The sequence below is a fragment of the Aedes aegypti genome, chromosome 1, assembly GCF_002204515.2.
Source record: "Aedes aegypti strain LVP_AGWG chromosome 1, AaegL5.0 Primary Assembly, whole genome shotgun sequence".
In the NCBI taxonomy this organism is placed as follows: Eukaryota; Metazoa; Arthropoda; class Insecta; order Diptera; family Culicidae; genus Aedes; species Aedes aegypti.
In genome coordinates this window covers 68,778,532-68,801,224 of record NC_035107.1, presented here as the reverse complement: position 1 = coordinate 68,801,224, position 22,693 = coordinate 68,778,532, and the positions used below count along the sequence as shown (strand labels likewise).

At 40.5% G+C, this 22,693-nt stretch overlaps 1 protein-coding gene across 16 annotated transcripts in view; it reads right to left on the bottom strand.

Annotated features, from left to right (window-relative positions):
* Positions 1-3,777: 3,777 nt before the first annotated feature.
* Positions 3,778-22,693, bottom strand: part of LOC5578290 (stromal interaction molecule homolog) — a 131,194-nt gene continuing 112,278 nt past the window's right edge. For 15 of the 16 annotated variants that reach the window (XM_021838938.1, XM_021838945.1, XM_021838906.1 and 12 more), the window contains one exon: positions 3,778-7,781. In XM_021838938.1, the coding sequence (XP_021694630.1) occupies positions 7,280-7,781 (502 nt within the window). In that variant the 3' untranslated portion in view covers positions 3,778-7,279. The remainder of the gene's footprint in view (positions 7,782-22,693) is intronic. The other variant, XR_002499167.1, reaches the window with a different exon arrangement.

Below are 22,693 nucleotides of genomic sequence, written 5' to 3'. Positions count from 1 at the left end.
CGGACCTGCTCTCCAGCGCCGTCGTGAGCGTGTCGAAACTCTCCGGCATGCTCTTCAGCACCATCGCGACTTGAAGGCTTGATTCCTGCTCCTGCCCAGCGTTGGCCAGGCTAGCGAAAAGCTCGTCCATCCGGAAGAGGTGGCCTTCCATATCTCCGTCGTCTTGATACTCCGCCTTACACAGCTTCTTCAGCACCGAGACCCTGGTGCACATCGTGGTCTTCTGGTGATGGCCCTCCAGAGCTTTCCACGTTTCGCTGGCCGTCTTGCAATTTCGGATGAGAGGATGTTGGCTGTCGTCGACAAGTAGGGCAATCGTGGCTCGAGCTCTTGCATCTCCGTCCTTCCAGGCATCCGTCAGGGGGTTTGGGGCGGCCTCCGTGACATGCTTCCAAAGGTTCTCCCGGATGAGCAGCATCTCGACCTTGAATCTCCAACTCTCGTAGCCTACGCTCGGTAGCTTCTCAACCGCAAACTTGCTTCCGTCCATTTCTTCTTTTGAAAAAAGCTTCAATTCTTCAGTGGGAAAAAACGGCTGCCCATAACCTATTGGGACATGCCGTAGATCGGATTATTAATTAAGAACAACTGTTCTGTACAAAGGTTGGGAACGATCTAACTCATACATTTATTTAACGTCAAATTACAACTATTTCATGGCTTGCTGGTTCATCAAGCGCCTACTCTTCAACAAAGATTGCATGAAAAATGTCCAGACTTTTGATAAACACTCTAACTTATGAACTAGCAACATGGCCAGGCTAGCAACAAAGTGCCCTGTGGATTACAACTCAACGATGTGAATGTAGGCCTTTGCCAAACCGACCAATGAGAAGTGGTCTTGTCTTAGGTTGAACCTATCACACGACTATAATTAATCTCTTTAAATCAGTGTAACTGTATTACTAAAGTTTGTTTCAAATAAGTGTGTCCGCGTACAGTTATTGTCTAACCTAGGATATAATAAATGAGTGGAAGATTAACTGGAAAAATCGGCCTATGAACTTCATGAGGAATTAATGAGCTACCTGAATTTGGCTGAGTAGGCGGTGTGCGAAAATGGACGGACGTGTAAAATTTTACTGCTGTCAATATTCGTCTCGAAAAAAAATATTTTTTCCGGTATTTCGCCAACAAAAATAAACTCTTTTATTTTCTTTAAAGATAATTTGAAGCGCTCGATCCAGTGAACAAGGAAAATTAGGGGTACCGGGGGCAGTATGGACACCCGGGGCAGAATGGACACCCCCTGTATCTTTGCATAAGCGAATACTTTTACACTTTAAATGCAAACAATATTTCAGTTGCCTGTCGGAGGAGTAAATTATCCACTAAAATTTCAGAAAAAAATGTTCAAAACATTGATTTTAAATAGAAAAATTGAGCATGTTTTTATTTGGTTCGAAAATTATAACATTCACACCTCACCAAATAAGGTTTCAAAGGTAAATGACTGCAAGTTGACCGATAATGTAGCTCTTGATTGAATCTTCAATTATTTATGCTATATTCAAAAATAGCGTAGATTTTTTCTGGTACTTTACTGCCGTGAATCGCAAGTCAGTCCCATCTGTAAAAAGTAGGCATTGAGAAAATGGGCTGTGAAGTTTCCAAACTCGTTTTCCATACGAATATTCAAAAAATTCCAGAGGATTGGAACATGTTCCAATCTTAATGAAACTTTCACAACTTGCTTTTTACTACGATATCTTTCGGAGAAAAATATAAAGATGATCGAAACACGGTTCATTTCTGTGTCACACGGTGCGGAAATCTGTAGTGGGACTGACATGCGGTTACTTTTCATTATGGGACAATTTGACTTGCTGTTTTTTCCTATTTTTTTCCGAACAAATAATATAACCTCATTAGTGCAGCTGAAAGAGCATTGGAAGATATGTTGAAAACTGAGCTCAACTCAATTTTGACGAAAATGCAGATGGGACTGACTTGCGATTCACGGCAGTTTAAGACATTGAAAAACACCTGGTGACAAAGTAGAGCTGACACTTCAAAGAGAAAAAAATATAACTTCAAATACAAAATTATCCAAAAATATTTAAAATTCAATGCAATGATTATGAAGCGGAACCACAAATCAGTTGAAAATCGTCAATTCTTGATTAAAACTAACTTGGAGGCAATATTGAAAGCACAGACAAACAGACGTAACAGTTATAACACAGACAAACAGACGTAACACTTAGAACAAATCTCGATCAAAATCATAGTCACGAAGACATATACGCCCAATGCTAAAATCGGTGTGTTTGGCCGACAGGCCAACAGATGGCGGTAGTGTGTAAACGTCAAACACGAATAAAAACGACGCAAGCGCTGCAGGTGGCGGATTAGCCACCTACAATATTTTTGAATCGACCGGTAAAAAGGTGGTCGATGGACAATGATGAGAGTGTGACGTCTGTTTGTCTGTGGTTATAACAAATCTCGATCCAAATCATAGTCGCGAGGACATGTACGCCCAATGCTAAAATTAGTGTGTTTGGCCGACGGGCCAACAGATGGCGGTAGTGTGTTAACGTCAAACGCGAACGAAAACGATGCGAGCTCTGCGGGTGGTGGATTGGCCACCTACCATATTTTTGAATCGACCGTTAAAAAGGTGGTCGATGGACAATGATGAGAGTGTGACGTCTGTTTGTCTGTGTTGAAAGCATCTCTACAAAAAATGTCGTAAATTGGTTGTAATCATGTTTCCAGTGGCACAGTGACCTGTCACAATGGTTTTCTGAATATGAACTTCATTTATCGAGGTTTTGAGAACGATCGCGGGACAATTTTCCTATAAACATTAGGGTGTCCATACTGCCCCATGGGGGTGTCCACTTTGCCCCGCTAGCTTGATGGCGACTACCAAATATAAGCTTTTTTAAACCTTTTTTTGAAAACAAAATATTTTTTTCCTAATTATGCAGCCATGTTTAACAAATGCTTAAGAACTCTAAAAAGCATACTGCACATAAAAAACAGTATAATATTCATGTCCTCACAGTCAAAATAGGCAAATTCCTTGGGGTGTCCATACTGCCCCCTGTCCCCCTATTACTACTAAAGAGTATGGTGCAATTTTGCCATCAAAGTGTTGAATTTTGGTGGAGTGCAAGTTGGGAAGTATTTTGTGGAGGTTTCAGCATGATGGCAGATGCAGGTCCATCAGGATATTTTTGCTTTGATACCGAGCTAAGGCTTAAGGCTAAGTAGCCCGTCATTCGTTTTGGCATCAATGATGACTTTTCAGCTTGCATTTCAAAGTGATGAAACTCAGTCTTGATAGTTTATATTGACTTGAAAAAGTATCACTGTATGCGCTAACATGCATAAAGTATGCAGATACTTTTTCAGCTGTGTCAGTGCAAAACCAAATGATTTTCTTTGATTCGAAATCGTAAGATGAATTAGCAACAATCATCAACGACGCGTATAAATTTCAATGACGGCCTACTTCGCCTTAACCGCCCAGAGTGATTGTGATAGAAAACAGTTGAGTTTGTTCCGATTATTCACTATTAGATAAAAGTTTTTGTTTGTGTTGCGTGTACTGAAAACGCGTTCGTAGCACACGACAATATACAGTAGTATAATATTCACGAAACACATTGATTTTTTCCAATCTTGTCCAGCATATCTCTTGGTTTGCTTTGCTCATTAAAACGCTATTTTTTTACGCGATTACCCGAAATCGATAATTTATGCTTTAAAAATGGCAAACACCTCTACCTCAGTCGTGTTTAAAACATTTTTTACGTTCCTCGTTCCTTTTTGTACTTGTTTTCGTTACTCCGATGACCCTGAAGGGAACGGTTTCGCTCTCTTTTCGCTAATGAGCGGAAAACCTTAAATGACTCATGAAACACTGCGCGACACGCTATTAAAAAAATTCCATCTTTTGATTGACGGCATTCAAAATATTAAATTTCAAAAACACTTAAACAACTATGCTTTGGGTCCATCGCTAGCTTTTCAGGCGAATCCTATGACTATTTACCCCCAGGCTTCTTCCTTGCTCTTGACTTATCCTCTTTCTCCACTTTTAATGATCAACTACAAAAGAGAAGCGATTTTACCCACACACAAACTGAGCGTACGAGCTCTGCGGGATGAAGAGTTTACACGTTTGTGTTTGCTTATTTTCATTCCCGCAGTGATAAAGAGTTTGTTTTGATAACCTCAGTGCTTAAAAGAAAAAAAGATTATGTTCTCCCTTTCTCAGTTAGGGGAAAAGCGTTGTTTCCCATTTCTCAGATCGGGGAAGAGCATTGCCAGACAGCTCTTCGTTGTCTCTTTGTATCTCTTTGCCCAAAAGAGCAAAGAGGAAAGCGAAATCATGCTCTTGCGTTGACGGAGAAACCAACCTCCCAACCTCAGTTTATCCCAAAAGCAATGAGATGTGTTTGCAGAGCTTCGCAGTAAGCTAGAGCTGTGCGTTTGGATAGAGCCAACATTTCTCTCCACTCTCTCAGCCAAGGATTATTCAACCAACATCGAATGCTGACTCATAATTGTTGTGAGCGTGCTAGGTCGCTCCATCTATCAGATCAAGATGAGCAAAATAAAGCCTGTATTACCCCTCCCAACCTCCACCTCCGTAGCACTTTGAGGGTGTCGTTGAGTCGGTGACCTCTCGCTAAGTAAGTGCTATATAAACATTTCCTCCCCCTATTCCAAGTTATGGTAAAGATGAGCGTGGCTGGGAATAGCGATATTCATGCTTTTTTTGTCTTATTTAAGATTGAATCAAGGTTTATCCTCCAACCTTGTTCCTGAAAGCAGTTTGGATGAGATTATCAAAAAGAAACATGAATATTGTTAGTATCCAATCTGCGAAGTACGCCGTAACTACGCTAATGCTAATTAATGAATTACCTGAACTTTTTGGGAGAATTGTTGTAGTAATCTGTGGAATATTTTCTACAGTAACAACTGGAGAAATCAGTGGGAGAATGACTGCAAAATCTCTGTAGAAAATCTTTGAATGATCCCTCTGACTGGAGGTAGTAGCGTTAAAATGCTACACGCTAAATTTGCTCCGCTTAAAAATGAGTGCCGAACGCTCAAAATCGGCCTCTTCTCGTGCAGCACATTTTCTGTGCAAAGGATGCAGTACACAGTTTTGTGCAAACGGTGGCAAACAACACTAAATGAGTGAATTGCTCACAGAGGAGGAACGCTCGGATGCGGAATTCACTTCCTTTTTTTTATTACGTTTCTAAAAACATGAAAAAACATTCAATTTTAAAGTTTTTCAGAAATATTTTCATTTGAATAGACGAAGCGGCAGAAAATGGGGAAAAAACTTTAGCATTTATGACAGCCAATGACCAACACATCGACAACACACAGCATGAGTGCAACAAACAATTTTCATTCAGCTAGCCAGTCCTGTATTCGTTGCCTCATTCTGTGTAGTTTGAACACATGCGCTGCGTTAAGCTGGCTTATCGTGATCATTGGAGGAATTTCTGGGCAAATTCCTGAATGATTTGAAAGAGTAAACTCTGAATATTTTTTTCGGGGAGTATCTGAAAATATTTCAGAACATAATCTCTGCAGTATTCGCGTCAAGAAGTCTTGAAGCTTTTCCTCAAGGAAATTCCGGAAGCGGATTTGGAATGACCGCGTTAGAATCTTCGAAGTTATTTCTGGAGCATATAGCATTTTGTACAATGATTCAATGCAAAGCGGAAATGGAGACCATTTTTGTTATAAAAAAGAGACTTCAGAGACCTTTTATTAAAAATAGACTTTTAGAGACTAGTATAAAAATAGTGACCTAGTCTCCATAAGGAGACCTACTCTCAGCACTGCTATAATGTCGCCCAAAGTTAGTAAAGTTTGCTCTTCAAATTTAAAACAATCAGTGCATTTATTTTCTACTAATTCTTGAAATGTTAGAAAAATGGTAAAAGCTAAGACATTCAAGACCCATTTCGATTACGTACATACTAAAACTCATTTTACGAGCACGAATCACAGCATGAATCTCAGTTCAAGTAATTTAACTGGCTATCAGCGAACAGATTTCTAGAATGCTTGGTAAAGAAACGTTGTGTTCTTATTACCGCATTGAGTAAATCTGGACAGAATTATCTGAGATTCCGCAATCTGAATACACTATGGACCAATACAATACAATTTTAATTCAATTAGTGGTATGGAAGACCTTCAATATAGTTCATCTTTTCTCCAGTTGATCCGGATTTTCTATCGCAAAAGGCGAGCTGAAGAACCAACTGTTTCAAACGCTTCATCACTCCTGGTTTTAATAAGTACAAATTTCAAAATGTAAATAATGTAAAAAAGAAAAGATTTTGGCTCTGTTACGGCGCCTGAGCCTGCCAAATAAACGAGATAAGTAAAAACATTCACTCCTGGTTCGGCATTCTATATATGAGGTAAGGAAACTAACAAAGGGACGTTAACCGGGTCGATCAAAACCGATCGATGCCATGTTTGCTGTTTGGCTATCAGTCAGTACATAAAAAACTCAAGCAACTAAAGCAGTACGAACTGCCTACAGGAACACAAAACTTAACATTTTGTGCTATCATTGTTTGTTGCTTGTTAACAATTGTTTAGATTTGCTAATTTTGTGAAGAGATTTTCTTCTAATATAAGTTATTAAGTTTTTTTTTTAATAAACATAAACTTTATTCCCCCTAGTACACATAAACACTACTATAATTTTGTCAGACTTTTGATCCGTGTTGCTCTCTTCAACTGACCGGTTCACTCCGCGCTACACGCTGTTACTTAAGTAGTTTTTTATTCTTTTTTGTAAAATCTAACAGACACAGATCTGTAATGGTGTAAAACTTTCATTTGAGGTTATTTTTCCCATCGAGGGTAATTCAACAGGATTAAGGGGAAATATATTATTGCAAACTTCTCACTCGTCTTCTTCCTGGTAAAATTGATGCCACAATAGTAGTCTGTTAAGTCAAAACATTCAACTTCATACAACCATTTTCGCTAGTCAGGAAAATTAGGAAAACCTACCAACATTCAAGATTCAAACTGAAATTCAAAATCAACAGAACAACATACACAATTGGAAAGCACAGAACTCGCTATAAACTCTTCAACAAACAATCGCTTACAACATACACGTGGGCTCTACCCCGTCTTGCGAGTCCACATCTCAGAATCACATTTCACCATTGCCCTTTTTCTCGAACAAATCCTGTCCACAGCATCGCTCCACCGCTGTCAGACACTTTTCCGTCTCTCGGACATACCTTCCCACGATTCCTCCCCGCTTTCATTGGGTCTTTTTAGATTTACTAAACTTCTTACCAAAAGGGAAGTGGAGCTTTCGCCGGCGTCGCTTAACGTCCTCGTCGAAGGTGGACGAATCGGTCGAGTAGGTGTCCAGCTCGGGTCCTGCAGGATGCGTTCCGGGACCGATCGGGGACGGACTACTGCTACTGCTACCGGCGGCGCCGCCACCTGCCGTAACGGAACTCGTGCCGCCGCCGTTGGCCGAGGCGATGTTAGGACTGCTGGAAGAGACGCCACCGTCCCCCGGTCCCGCCGCTGACTGTAGTAGCGATCGAGTTCCGGGCAGGGTACCGTTGGTATTGATGGCACTATCAGTGAACTGCTGGAGCTGTATCGCAGAGGCGGAAGTCCCCAGTCCGTGGGGCGCGACTGATTGGACTGGCGACGACGGCGATAGGCCCGCAGGTGCCGGTGGAAGAGATCCCGTTGGGGATTCCAGGGAGACCAGGTCCGAGCTGCCCGAGCGTGCCATCGAGAAGAGGCTGCGAGAGGGACGAGAGATTGCGTTAGGAGGTTAGTCTGGTTGTTTGAGAATGGTGTGGGTAATTCAATGAACAAAATCAAACAAACGATAAACTAGTTTATATAGGTTTCTATAATTTAAAATATGTTTAGTAGAAACGTAAATTTTAATCGGGTAGCAATAGTGATGAATGGGAGGTTCATGAAACAATTTCTATAAGTTTTTTTCGCCCCCATCCTTCCCTCATTTCTAGGCATTAGTATTTTTCTCGCTTATTCTTAATCACGCCAAAATTTCGCCAGTTTTTTAACAAATTTGATCAAGCTAGTTAAGTTAACCTTTTTATTCCATCTAGGATCTTGAATGGCCATTTCCATTTGGCATAACCATAAAAATATCCCTCCTTTTAAAGATGGTTGTTCTTGATGAATAGTATAGTAACAGATCGACTACGAGAAGCATTACCACGGCAGTCGAATCCTAATCGGCTTAAACAAGGCCAACAAAGGGAATCACCGTGTGTACAATGGGAGCCGCCGAGTAGAGATGGTCGGGTCTCGGGTTGTCAAACCCGAAACCCGACCCGAACCCGAACCCGACGGGTTCGGATTTGAAAATTTTTATTTTTTCGGGTTCGGGTTCGGGTCGGGTTTGAAGGCTGAAAAATTATCGGGTACGGGTCGGGTTCGGGCTTGTAAAAAGTCGGGTTCAATTGGGTTTGGGTCGGGTTTGGTTAGAATTGTTCACAAAGTAACAACCTGAAAGCTTCCTAATGCATCAGAAACGATGAATTTATCATTTTTCCGAACCCGGGTTCTACTTGGGTTTTTTTAGAAAACTTTTTCGGGTTTCGGGTCGGGTTCGGGTTTGAACAGCGAAAAATTTTCGGGTTCGGGTCGGGTCCGGGTTTGCTTTTCAATTTTTGTCTCGGGTTCGGGTCGGGTCCGGGTTTGAAGAAATAAAATAAGTCGGGTACGGGTCGGGTTCGGGTTTGGAAAATGTGAAACCCGACCATCTCTACCGCCGAGAGATCCAAATGCGTCAATACTCGAGCGCACTATGGGCGGTTTCCATACAGACTCACGGCCAAAAATATTTTTTCCATCTCATGACGTATTTATGAGCTTTGTGATACAAGTTTGATGTTTTATTTTCAAAAACAAGACTGTTTTCGAGACTAACTTTTGTATAGTTGAATTGAACAGGTCTAATCTTTGATTTGTTATTGTGAAATTACCGCGCCACTTTGATACACTCAAAAAAATCCAAACGTTATTGCTACGTGAAAAATCACGTAGATCATTCCAAATTCATTTTACCTCCACTTCACCTGACTAAGATAAAGATCACTAAACCATTCATAACCACCAAATAGTGACTCGGTAATGTTTACTGAGGTTACCTATCGCGCTTACGTGGAATTCACGTAGGTGCCTGAGGTCATTTTGACATTTGCATAGTGTACGTACATTCGGTGTTGAGCTCAAATCCTAAGATGGCGCCCGCTTGATTTTTGAAGAACTTCAGAAGTTGCTGCTGCTTTAAACACTGTGTAAGATTGATTTCAAGGTAAATATGCTTTGAATACCGAAGAATCCCTGCATTACTTCATATTTTAAAAGTGATTTATAACCTCTATCAATTATAGCACGCGAAGGCTACAACAAGACAGACCAAACTCACAAAATTGAGGAAACATGATTCAAAATGCTCATTGACAATACAAATATCACAATCTTTTAAGTTTGTTTACATTCGGAATTAGTTTTCTTCCAAAGCCTATTAGAAATAAGATTGGTCTTTATTACAGTTAAATTTAATGCAAAACCATCTAGGTCCTATTGAAACGCTTCGTAAAGGCTACCAGAAAATCCACGTAGCTCTTACGTTTAGCGACGGTGGAATGAACGAAGTTCAAAAGTTCATGCGTTCATTCTGGGCTACCTATGATTAACGTAAGAGCTACGTGGAAAGTGCGATGGAAAAAAATCACGTATGTTTTCACGTAACAATGACGTTTGGATTATTTTGAGTGTACCGTTTTTGTGTATGTCATAGCCTTCAGAACATATTTTAATTAGTTTGTCGGTCTATCTGAATGCTAATTGCCGCGTATGTCAGTGAAAGTTAATCTTTGTATGTGCTGTTAGTTACGAAATTGGTTATTATTTGTGACACCTTCGCATCGATTGGAATTCAACGATATTTCATCCATCTCCACATCCCGACCCGCTCTCATCCAGTCATCACGATCGAGAATTCTTATATAGCTTGCAAACAAGTTGGCCTGCTTTACCGCTGCGAACCTTTAGGCGTATTTTTCATCTCATCGCTCTCGTCTTGCTACACGAATTTGTGCAGAATGACGTCAACCTGTGGATCGTGTGCTCAGGAAATTACGGAAACATACGTTAATTGTCATGGCTTTTGCACGGCGGTTTTCCACCCAACTTGCTGCGGGATTCCTTCATCAGTATTTGATGATGTGATGAAAAACGAACAGCTATTTTGGATGTGCAAGGAGTGTGCATCTCTTATGAACAATATTCACACGAGAGAGGCTCTACGCGCTGCCTACGAATCGGGCCAGGAAAAAGTTCTCGATTCGCACAACGAAATGGTCGAAAGCCTGAAGCATGAAATATTGATTGAGCTAAAAAAAAGAAATTAAGACCAACTTTTCGACGTCCTCAATTCAAGCTCATTGACGCCTAGAACATCAAAGTACTCAGCGTCGGCTGTTATCTCAACCAGACGTCGCCGACTTTTTGGAAAGTCTCACGTCGAAAAACATCAACCCGAATCGCTTATGTATGGAACCTCTGAGTCACTGTCACCTTCCCTGGGGAATATTGTTGCCGCCGCGCCTACGCAAAGATTTTGGTTATATTTATCCCGCATTTCTCGTGACGTTACCGTTGAGCAAGTGCGAGCTTTGGCCTCGCGTCGTCTTGGTACAGATGACATTGAGGTTGTCAGATTAGTCGGCCAACAACGCGATATAAGCACCCTCTCGTTCGTCTCATTCAAAGTTGGGGTGAATGCTAATCTCAAGGCTAATGCACTGTCTTCTTCGACATGGCCTAAAGGAATCTACTACCGCGAGTTTATTGATAATCGAGTGAAACCGAATTTTCGGAAACCACAAACAACGCCAAACCATGAAGGCATAGCAATAAACAACAGATCACCTATCGATGTTTCACCACCGGACGATGCCGAAATGATGGATCACCGCGACGCATGTTAGAAAGCACTATGGAGGCCTCGTCTCAGCTCGACTCAGTCGGGCCATCCGCTGCCAGCGATCATCGTAGCCGTCGCGGTCCTGCTATCGAGTCTGTAGTCGAGGTCCTCCAGCCTGCTTTACCAGGCAAGTACGTTTTTTATCGGCACATTCCACTTCCTGATGGCCCTTCCGATTCCAGTATTCCGGTGGCAGCTGTCGAGGCGGCCACTACCGCTAGTTTTGTTATATCGACAAATACATCTTTACCAAATTCCATCTTCCTACCAATCAAGCTTAGCTGTATGTGACCCGGGACGCCCGAAACAAAGCAGTATGGAAGCCCCGAATCCGCCTAGCTCAGTCGCGCCGTCTGCCGTCATCTACAATCAGCCGCCGGTTTCTCTTTCCTGCCATCCAAGTCGTCCCGGCCCTGAGTCTAGTGCTGGCAATGGGGGCTTCCAAGCTGCCTACCACGGCAAGTACTTATTCAGTAACAGTAATTCCTGGCCTGACGTTTCTTCAACCTCTAGGACTGTACGTGTTGATCAACCAGCTGCACCAGCTTCATCCAACATCGTAATGTACTACCAAAACGTTGGTGGTATCAATAGCTCGCTCGCCGAATACAACCGGGCCGTTAGTGATAGTTGCTATGACGTCTACGCTTTCTCCGAAACCTGGCTCAACACTAATACATTGTCGAATCAGCTCTTCGACAGCTCGTACGTCGTATACCGTCAAGACCGGTTGGCTTCCAATAGCAACAAACGTACTGGAGGCGGCGTTTTATTTGCTGTTCGATCGAATTTCAAATCTCGTGTGCTAAATTCTCCTAACGGATCATCGATCGAGCAATTGTGGGTTGCTATTACCACTGTCGACACAACCTGTGTGTGATTTACATCCCCCCTGATCGGGTGAATGATGAGTCCCTGATTGAAAAGCATACTGACTCGCTTGGGTGGTTTCTCAATTGAAACCAAGAGACAGCATTATGATTATCGGCGATTTAAACTTGAGTGGTATTTCCTGGCAGTACGACTCTTCCGGTTCTCTCTTTCCGGTTGCCTCTCGATCAACGATCAGCCTGACGTCCCGAAAGCTACTAGACGCGTACAGCACCGCCTGCCTCCGACAGACTGTCGGCATTATGAATGACTCCCGAGTGCTAGGTAATGCAAGCCCCATCGCCACTTGTTAAAACGTGCAGGCATCATCCTCCCTTACTGCTGAAAATGGAGATATGTCCGCAAAAACGCTTCCACGACGTTTCCGAAAGTGTTTTCTACGATTTCCGTAACGCTGATTTCAACGGAATGAACGATTTCTTCGAAAATGTTGACTGGGACGACGTTCTTCGAGATTCTGATGCAAATCTGGCTGCCTCGACAATCTCTGCTATCTTGTTGTACGGCATAGATCAGTACGTTCCCGTCAAGGTCAAACGTGAACCTTCGAAACCAGCCTGGTCTAATTCCGAACTGAAAAATCTGAAGAGGGTGAAGAAAGCAGCTCTCAGACGTCATAGTAAGTTTCGTACAGATTCTACGAGAGCACGGTACATGCAAGCGAATCTATCTATATAAATAAAAATGGAATGGTGTTTGTATGTCACGAAATGGCTAACGAACGGGTCAGCGGATTTGGATGATTCTTTCTCCATTTTGTTCGTCAAGGGTTCCGACGTGTTTGTGTGTATAAAAACTCCAGGATATTTACCGGGAAAGTCGGAAAAAACGAGAGTGAACGGAACTGTCATTTTGTTTGGGACGATTCGTAGCGGTTTCAAACAGCCTACTTGATGGCAAGACGAAGTTTGCCGGGACCACTAGTACTGAATATAAGCAGCTGAATGATTGTCTGTACAACGCTCATCAGGACCATTTGCAATGCATCCTCAAAGCAAACCCTAGAAGCTTCTGGAAACACGTCAATGAACAACGGAAAGAATCTGGATTGCCCCCTACGATGTCCGACGGCTTACATGAGGCAGATTCCAAAGAAGACATTGCTGATTTGTTCCGCACGCAATTTAGTAACATCTTCACCAATGAACACGTCGATCCAGACATTGTTAATGATGCAATTAGAGATGTTCCCCGGTTTTCCACCTTCGTGCAGCAAATCATAATCACTGACGATATGGTTGCATCAGCAAGCAAGGAATTGAAATCTTCCACAGGATCCGGTCCGGATGGCATTCCTTCTCATGTTCTCAAACGTTGTGCAGAAACAATTGCAGCCCCGCTAGCAAGGGTTTTTAACCTATCCCTGGCTTCTGGTGTGTTTCCGAATTGCTGGAAACAGTCGTACGTTTTTTTCCAGTTTTCAAAAAAGGTAGCAAACAGTTAGTCTCCAACTATCGTGGAATAGCTGCGCTGAGCGCTACTTCGAAGCTGTTCGAGGTCATTATTTTGCAAAAATTGGTCCAAAGCTATGCACATTACATATCGCCTGATCAACACGGATTCATGCCCAAACGTTCGACGACAACTAACCTGGCTTGCTTCACTTCGTTCATTTTACGCCTAATGGAGGCTGGTCAACAAGTCGACGCCATTTACACAGATCTCTCCGCTGCATTTGACAAGATGAACCATCAAATCGCAGTGGCCAAGTTTGATAAGCTTGGTATGGGAAATAGCATGCTTCTATGGCTCCAATCGTACCTAACCGGTCGGAATATGTCCGTCAAAATAGGAGATCACGTTTCGTCACCCTTTAAAGTTTGGTCCGGAGTTCCTCAGGGTAGTCACCTCGGTCCGTTTCTTTTCCTATTATACATAAGCGATGTTAATTTCAAGCTTAAGTGCCTGCAGCTTTCATACGCCGATGACTTGAAGCTGTATTGGACGATAAAGCAACCGGAAGACGCAATTTTTCTACAACATGAGTTGGAAGCCTTCGCTGAATGGTGTCAAATAAATCGAATGTCGTTGAACGTGTCAAAATGTTCCGTTATATCATTCAGCCGCAAACATGCACCTTTCCATTTCGGATATTTTCTAGCAGGCACGCAACTTGAGCGCATATCAACAGTCAAAGACTTGGGCATCCTCCTGGACTCAAAAATGACATTCAAAGACCACGTTGCATATGCTGTGTCCAAAGCTTCATCTCAACTAGGATTCCTGTTCCGGTATGCCAAAAAGTTTCGGGATGTGTACTGCCTAAAGGCTTTATACTGTTCGATAGTGCGCCCTACTCTGGAATATTCGTCAATAATCTGGTCTCCGTACTATCAGAATGGAATCAAACGTGTTGAGGCTATTCAACGCAAATTCGTCCGCTTTGCTCTACGCCACCTCATATGGAGCGATCCGCTTAACCTGCCCAGCTATGGTAGCCGATGTCAGCTAATCAAATTGGAGTCACTGGTGTCGAGACGCAACGTAGCCAAAGCCTGCTTTGTTGGAGATCTCCTGCAAGGCAACATCGACTGCTCCACACTGCTCAGCTGCTTGGACATCAACGTACGACGCCGCAATCTTCGAACTCATTCGTTCATCAACATACCTTCTGCCAGAACAAACTACGGTTTACAGGAACCGATGCGTAGCATGTCCCGAGTATTCAATATGTGTTATCATGGTTTTGATTTTAATGTGTCGCGTGAAACAAATAAGTCTAGTTACCGTCGAGTTTTGTGCTAATTTTTGTTATCTTGATTTGAATATTTTAGTGTTTGTATTTTGTTTAAGAAACAAGGGTCATTGGGGTAATGTTTACCTGTTGACTAAAAAATAAATAAATAAATAAATAGGGTCTATAGCGAAATAATAAGTGTTGTTATTAATGATGCATATAAGTCATTTATGTGATTACGTTGTGCAAACCATTATAAATGTTGGACTTTACAAAGAAATGATGATATGATGAATTAGCGATGTTCATTTATTATATGAATTATTTTTTAGCTGTTTTTATAGAAAATCGAAAAGCCCTAAATTGAAAAAGTGCAAATTTGTGCAACTAAATTCTTCACGATTCTTTAGTATACATCTCAAAGTACCCTTGGAAATAAATTTTAGCCTGGGACAACTTGAGACAAAAAAGTATGGGATGTGTGAAGTTTCGATATAAATTCATTTTTTTTTTTTGTTCCAGTGCACTCCCGCATTTTTCTGACATAAAGTATGAATATTTATTTCATTTATTTTTTTTAGATAGCTTTTTAAATAAGATTTCGGGCAATGCATAAAGATCTGTATAAAATATTACGATTATGCAGTATATTATGTGTACCTTGTGTTTGCATTGAATTCTTCATTTTCCATAAAAACATACTTCAACATACTGTATCAATTAAAATATAAAAGATCTTGCCCTGATATTCTAGGAATAACTTAATAGAAGTATTTACTATGGAATAATGTACAAGAAAAACCTATCAGAACAAGTCATTTTTTTTTCAATTATTGACCACCTGATCGCCCATTGTGGAGCGAGCTGTATTTCCAGTAGTACTGGCGTACTGTGGGCCAACATCACAACAATTGGCTGCCAGACACGTGACGGTAATCCAGAGGATTGGCCGCTATTCATAAGCGCTTACCACAACTCTACCCAAGCGTGCGGCTTCACAGACGCGGAAAATCTGACAAGGTTGCGGTGTCTTATATTCATGCTCTTGAATCTGTACAGACCCGACTGCTATTGCCGTCAAGTGCTCCACATGTCCTCGCTACGTTGGAGACACTGTATGGCAGACCGGAGCTGCTTATCCATGCACTATTGCAGAAGCTTCGACGAGTTCCTGCACCGAAGCCGGATAGACATATAGACTTTGGTACGTGCTGCAACCGACGTCTCTCTCCAATACGATCCAAGACAGCAGTAGTCTTAACAGCAACCGCAACTGAATAGAAGAACGGCAGAAATATAAGAACTTCTGTAATGCCCACGCTGCAGAGGGAACGGCAAAAACGGAAGAAGTTGGTGATACGGCGCACTCATCGAAGGCAGCTTGTCTGATCTGCAAGAATCCGGACCATCGAGTTAAGGATTGTCTAGAGTTCAGCAAGAAAACCGTAGATGAGCGCTGGAAGCTAATGCAGCAGATCAGCTTGTGTCGTTCTTTGTTTGGGAGCACACGGAAGAAGACCCTGCAAAATTCGCAAGCAATGTGACATGCCTGGGTGCCAATTGCGTCATCATCCGTTGCTGTATTTTCAGCAGGAACAAGGAGGCGAACGATGCAGGGATGATAGCAAGAAAAGCAAACGAGACAACTATTATTAGCATAAGGTCATTTGACATAAGATCGTTTGGCATAATGTAATTTGGCATAATTGCCATTCGACATAACCTGAACTACACGAAATTATTGCGACACCGAAAATGTCATACCAATTTCCTTATAATGTTTAGAATCAAACCAAAACTTTACGGTAGTTTTATACATATATTTACTTCAAAAATCAAAAGAAAAGTTAATCGATGGAGCCATGAGTGTAAAATTGAAGGCATTTTCGATTGATGCCCTCCATCTAAGTCAGTCAAAGTCATCAAATCTCGAAAACTTATTCATACAGACTCAAGTCAAAAAAGTATGCAAACTTACTTTATCGATCCTACGTGTTTCGCAGGCAGAATTCTACACGTACCGCTCTGAACCAACTCGATTTTTCACTTTTAGAACGTTTGATTTCCGGATTTACAAAACGACGAAAGTAAGATTTTCAACTTTCGCACCCTAACCACTACTTTCGCCGCCCCGCTGTATGGAGAGACAAAGTGACTTAACCACGAATCAAAACAAAAAACTACTTGAGTCGATTTTACACTGGTAGAAAAACGTCGCAAGTAACTGAAACTGAAACGGCTTATCATTTTTCCATAAAATTCTTGTGTAAAACAATAGGAACTCCATAGTTTTTGAACGCGAGCTCATTGTATGCAAATTTTAAGAAATGTACACGTCGAAAAAATGTTAAAAAGGTAATTCATTTTAAATCAGTTTTAGAAGACAGGTTGCGATTCTTCTGAATTAATTTTCTCAAAACCGTAAGAAATTTACTTACGTCGATTTGAAAAATTAATCGAGAAATACAGTGTCATCTGGTACCAGTTTCTCAGTTTTTTTCATTTTCTTAACATGTCCTTCTCGTCTTTGACTGTCTTCTGGCTCTTCCGAAGTTCCCGCTTCATTATTGGCCAGTACTGCTCCTCCGGGCGCAGCACCGGACAGTTTGGCGGATTCATGGCCGTTGGAACAAAATGGACAGAATTGGCCTAATACCACTCCAGGACACTTTTAGAATAGTGGCATTATGCCAAATCTGGCCAAAATAGCGGAGCTTTGTCGTGCTGTTGCAAGAATGGCAAAAGGCGCTTCTCGAGGCACTCAGATTTGTAGATCTCGCCATTTACTGTGCCCTTTGTCACGAAAGGCTCACTCCACAGTCAGCAAGAGCAGATGGCCTGCCAAATGAGATATTTGGATGCGATCTTCGACATTTTCGTCTTCTTAAATTTGTCGTCCACATCGAACTTGCTCTTGCCGGTGAAAAACTCCAACCCCGGAATTTGCTTAAAATCTGTTTCTTCGTCCATCACTCAGCAGCCATATTTTGTCAGCAACTTCTCGTAGAGCTTCCGTGCCCGAGTTTTAGCCGTCGATTGTTGCCACTTATCGCGGTTTGGCAAGTTCTGTACCTTGTATGTATGTAGTCCAGCTCTCTTTTTGGCATTCTGGACGTAGCTCTGCGACATGCCGATCTTTTTAGCCAAATCACGGTTTGAGACGTTGAAATTTGCTTTAATCATCAGCTTCACCTTTCCCTCCGTCTATTTGTTCTCCGGTCCCGGTTTTCTTCCAGCTTCTTTGCCGTGGTCCAACGTCAACCGCTCCTGGAACCGCTTCAACATTCTGGAGATGGTTGAATGCACTGAACGAAATCTTCCGCCATGAATTGAACAATTTTTAATTCACTTAACTGCAAATCATCATAATCCTCATTTTGAATGATTATGAAAGAATATGAAGCATCCACCGTCTATAGAACTATAATCATCCAATGTTTCGATGATTTTTGGTGCGCATCTGTATGACATTAAGCTTATAATTGAATTACATGGAAACAAATAAATAACATGTAATTTATGACGGGTTTTCTTTTCTTCGATGCCCCGAATCAAAAATCATTCAATTACAGTCCAAAATGTCATTTGGAGTGTTAATGATTCCAGATTTCCAATCATCCTTGTCAATCTTCTGAAAAACATGGCGGAAGCAACAAGGATCAAAGCAAATCAAAGTTTCTTCGTGGATTTTGAAGGTAATTTTGTATTCTATGGTGGAATTATCAAAGAACAACTATAATTGTAGTGTCTGTCCATTACTTTTACAGGAACCAAGAACTATTCATCGCATATACTCAAAGAGCAGCCGCATCATGCTGGTTTTAATTAGGTGTGTTGCAGGAAACCAACAGGAGACTCAGTTATTTGTGAATTGTTATTATATGTATTTATATGGTCTTATAGTTCAAGATAAATAGCGATATGTGCAAAACCACCGACAATGAGCAATTATTTATTTTTAATTTGAATTGGTAAATATGAACTAACGGTGATAAGGGTTGTTTACATTGGTGAACGACAATCATTCAATTTTGATTTTATTTTAGAAAAACAAAAATCGTTTCAAGGCTGGATGATTTTCATTCGGTGTGATTTGTAAACAAATGATTTTGACGACAATGAAAATCATTCTATTTGTGTCGGAAAATAGGTTTGGGGCTCGGATGAGGCAAAAATCATTCAATGCATGGCGGGAGATTTCGTTCAGTGTGGTGAATGTTAAACATTTTTCCCAACTGCCGGTGCGACAGGTCAGGAAATTCCAGGTGTTTGGAAAAAAAATGTTCTCTCGACTCCATTTTTGTTGAATCGAAAAACACGACTTCGAGTTTGACAGCATGTAAACAATACACATCAATGAGAAAGTGTGCAAAATTTGGGTGATTTTTACCCAACGGTAGAAAAGTTATGCCCTGTTGAATGTGTCGCAATAATTTCGTGTTCGCCCTGTTCGGGAGTGAACTGCCCACCCAGCTACGTTACAGTAGAGCGATCATGAGTGGGTGAATGAAAACTGCACTCTCCAGTATAGCAGAGAATGAGTTGCAGGTTCCAATAAAATCACTCTCCGTTGCCAGTGTAGAGTAATAAATAGGTCAACTAAAATGATGTAATATCGTACTAGCCATAGTTCTTAGTTAAGGTCAAAAAATGTAAAATTAAGTGTTGTAAATATATTCGGTTAATTGTAATTAAAAGTTAAAAGTAGTTCGGTATTCAATGTTACGTGTTATGTGTTAATTACTGATTCAGAAGCATATAAACTCCCATTCGTGTTGGGGGATTGCTGGCCAACATACAGTCCACTTCAAGCAACCGCAACCCCAAGGACTCTCCCCCAACACGCCCTTTATATCCCTTCTTTCAAATGATGCCTGTTCATGATGGAAAAATATGATGCCACATGACCGTTATGCCAAATGACCCAGGCCCTTAAATAATAAATATAGACACTTGTATTGAAATAGTGACCAAGTCACTAAAAAGAGGCCTGCTACCAGCCCTGCTATAATAATATCTAACTTGGACTTTTAAGGCAGTCTTGATTGATTTTCTAGATAAATTGCCATGATAATTATTGAAAAATAAAAAAACAAACGAAAACCAGGGTAAATTTCAGCAATATTTTCGGAGGAATTCCCTAAAAACATCGGGTTCCCTGGAAAAAAAAATGTAGGAATAATCGGAGAACTTATTAAAATAGTTTCTGTAGGTGAAACTTAAAATGATTTCATGAGGAACCCTCGGAAAGTTTACTTGATAAATTACTTGAAAAATGTTTGGAGCGCAGGAGTAATCCCTGGATGAAATACTGGAGAAATTCCTACAGGAACTTGATGAGGAATCTCTGATTGAATTTATTAAGAAATTCGTACACTCAAAATAATCCAAACGTCATTTTTACGTGAAAATATACGTAATTTTTTTCCATCGCACTTTTCACGTAGCTCCTACGCAAATCATAGGTAGCCCAGAATGAACGCAAGAACTTTGGAAGTTCATCCATTCCAACGTAAGAGCTACGTGGATTTTCCGGTAGCCTTTACGAAGCGTTTCAATAGGACCTAGATAGTTTTGCATTAAATTTAACTGTAATAAAGATCAATCTTATTTCTAATAGGCTTTGAAAGAAAACTAATTCCCAATTAGAAAATGTAAACAAACTTAAAAGATTGTGATATTTTTATTGTCAATCTGAGCATTTTGAATCCTGTTTCCCCAATTTTGTGAGTTTGGTCTGTCTTGTTATAGCCTTCGCGTGCTATAATTGATAGAGGTTATAAATCACGTATAAAATATGAAGTAATGCAGGGATTCTTCGGTATTCAAAGCATATTTACCTTGAAATCAATCTTTCACAGTGTTTAAAGCAGCAGCAGCTTCTGAAGTTCTTCAAAAATCAAGCGGGCGCCATCTTAGGATTTGAGCTCAACACCGAATGTACGTTCAATATGCAGATGTCAAAATGAACTTAGACACCTACGTGAATTCCACGTAAGTGCGATAGGTAACCTCAGTAAACATTACCGAGTCACTATTTGGTGGTTATGAATGGTTTAGTGATCTTTATCTGGTCAGGTGAAGTGGAGGTAAAATGAATTTGGAATGATCTACGTGATTTTTCACGTAGCAATGACGTTTGGATTTTTTTGAGTGTAGAATAATCCTTAAACCAATTCCTGGGAGAAACAGCGGATGAATTCTTGAAGGAATTGGAGTGGAGTGGTTGGAAATATGACTGGAAAAATCGTCGTATAAATGAATTTCTTCGAAAAATCTGTTTTTTTTTTATTTTCTTAAAATAATTTCTGTAGTAATCTTTGAAAAATGTGAAAGAAGAATTGGAAACAATTCAGGAGAAAATCCTGAGATAGACTTTTTCTTTATATAATCCCTGTTTTTTTTATATAATCCTTGTGGAAATCACTAGAGATAATTTTGTTAGGATTTCCTGAGAATGTTTGCTGAGCATTCCATGTAGAATCTCTGAAGGAATGTCTAGACGAATACATGGAAGGATTTAGGATGAAACTCAAAAAGGGGCAGGGGTTTCAGATTGTTTGGGTCATGGAGCACATGTCTAGCGATGGTTTATCCTGCTATTTCTAATTGAGTTTTGCCAGACTCCTATCCAAATGCATTCACAAATTTCTCAATCCAAGAATAGTTCTACAATGTTTTACTCATAGATTTCTACAGGCATTCCTTGAAAAACTCATCCAATAGTTTGTCTGGAGATTCTTGCGGGATCCGGGACTTGAATGAAAGTTTATGAAGCATGTTTTCAACGATTCATCCAGGAATAACTGTAAAATTTTCTGAATGAATTCGTCTATGCTAGGGATTACTCCAGGGGCTCTTCGCGGGGTGCTTTCTGGACATATGGCAAGAATAACTCTATGAGTTATTGCAGAAATTTATACAAACATTTTTCATGGGATTGCATAAGAAATTCTGTGACGTCATTCCCCAATGAAGTTAAAAAGAACAAGGGATTTTTTTATGGATTGCTTCTGGGATTAGAGATTTTTCGAGCAATTCCTATATAGATTTACTATCTTCAAGAGAGCAATTCTAACAACATGATGACCCAGTGATCCACCGGAATAACTCCGGCCACAGGAACATTTCCGAAATCCTCTGGCCACTTTTAGAAACTAGATATGTGACAAAATATTATTTGAATCCGTTTAGTATTCGCTGAGTGGTGAGAGTTTTAGCATTTTTGCTTTCACTCAGGCCTATACGGGTTAATTCTTCCGAGAATTCTACTAATAGTTTTTTTCAGAGATCCCTACAAGAATCTTTCCAAAGATTTCTCCAAGGACTACCAAACGATATAATGGGTCGTATGAATAAAAATGTAGTAAAGTGAGTTTACTACATGATCGGTAGTAAACGCTAGATGTGGAACACGAGTGGAACATGTTTGTGTCATTTCTCTTTCTACACCTTTCGAACATACTACAAACAACGCGTTGCTATGAATAAAGGTAGCATTTACTACAAAGCTACTGGTAGTTAGCTTCAGAGCTTGCTACTCATGCATTGTGATTGTTGAAATGAATGGAATAATTAAAATTTGAGTAAATATCATGGGAATACGATGTCAGCTTTGATATTTCGAACGGTATTTTAAGATTTCTGTAGAAATTTTGATATTTCGAAAAGAATTTTGAGATTCCGGTAAAGATTTTGATTTTTTTTTTTGAGAGATCTGGTATTCTTTCTGACGTTAAGGTGCAAGTAAAAATGAAGCAAATATCAAAAATGAAAAAGCAGTTTTCGTCCTTGAAATCAACAAAACAGAAAAAATAAAAACACACAGTCGTTTTATTTTAAAAATAAAAACACACAGTCGTTTTATTTTAAAAATAAAACAGCTGTGTATTTTTATTTTTTTCGATTTGTTGATTTCAACGGAGAAAACTGCTTTTTTACTTCTGACATTTGCTCCATTTTTACTTGGGCTTTAAGTCCCAACTGGGACAGAGCCTAACTCTCAGCTTAGTGTTCTTATGAGTACTTACTGAGAGCTTTCAATGTCAATTGACCATTTTGCATGTGAATATAGTGTGGCAGATACGAAGATACTCATTACGATAATTATGCTCAAT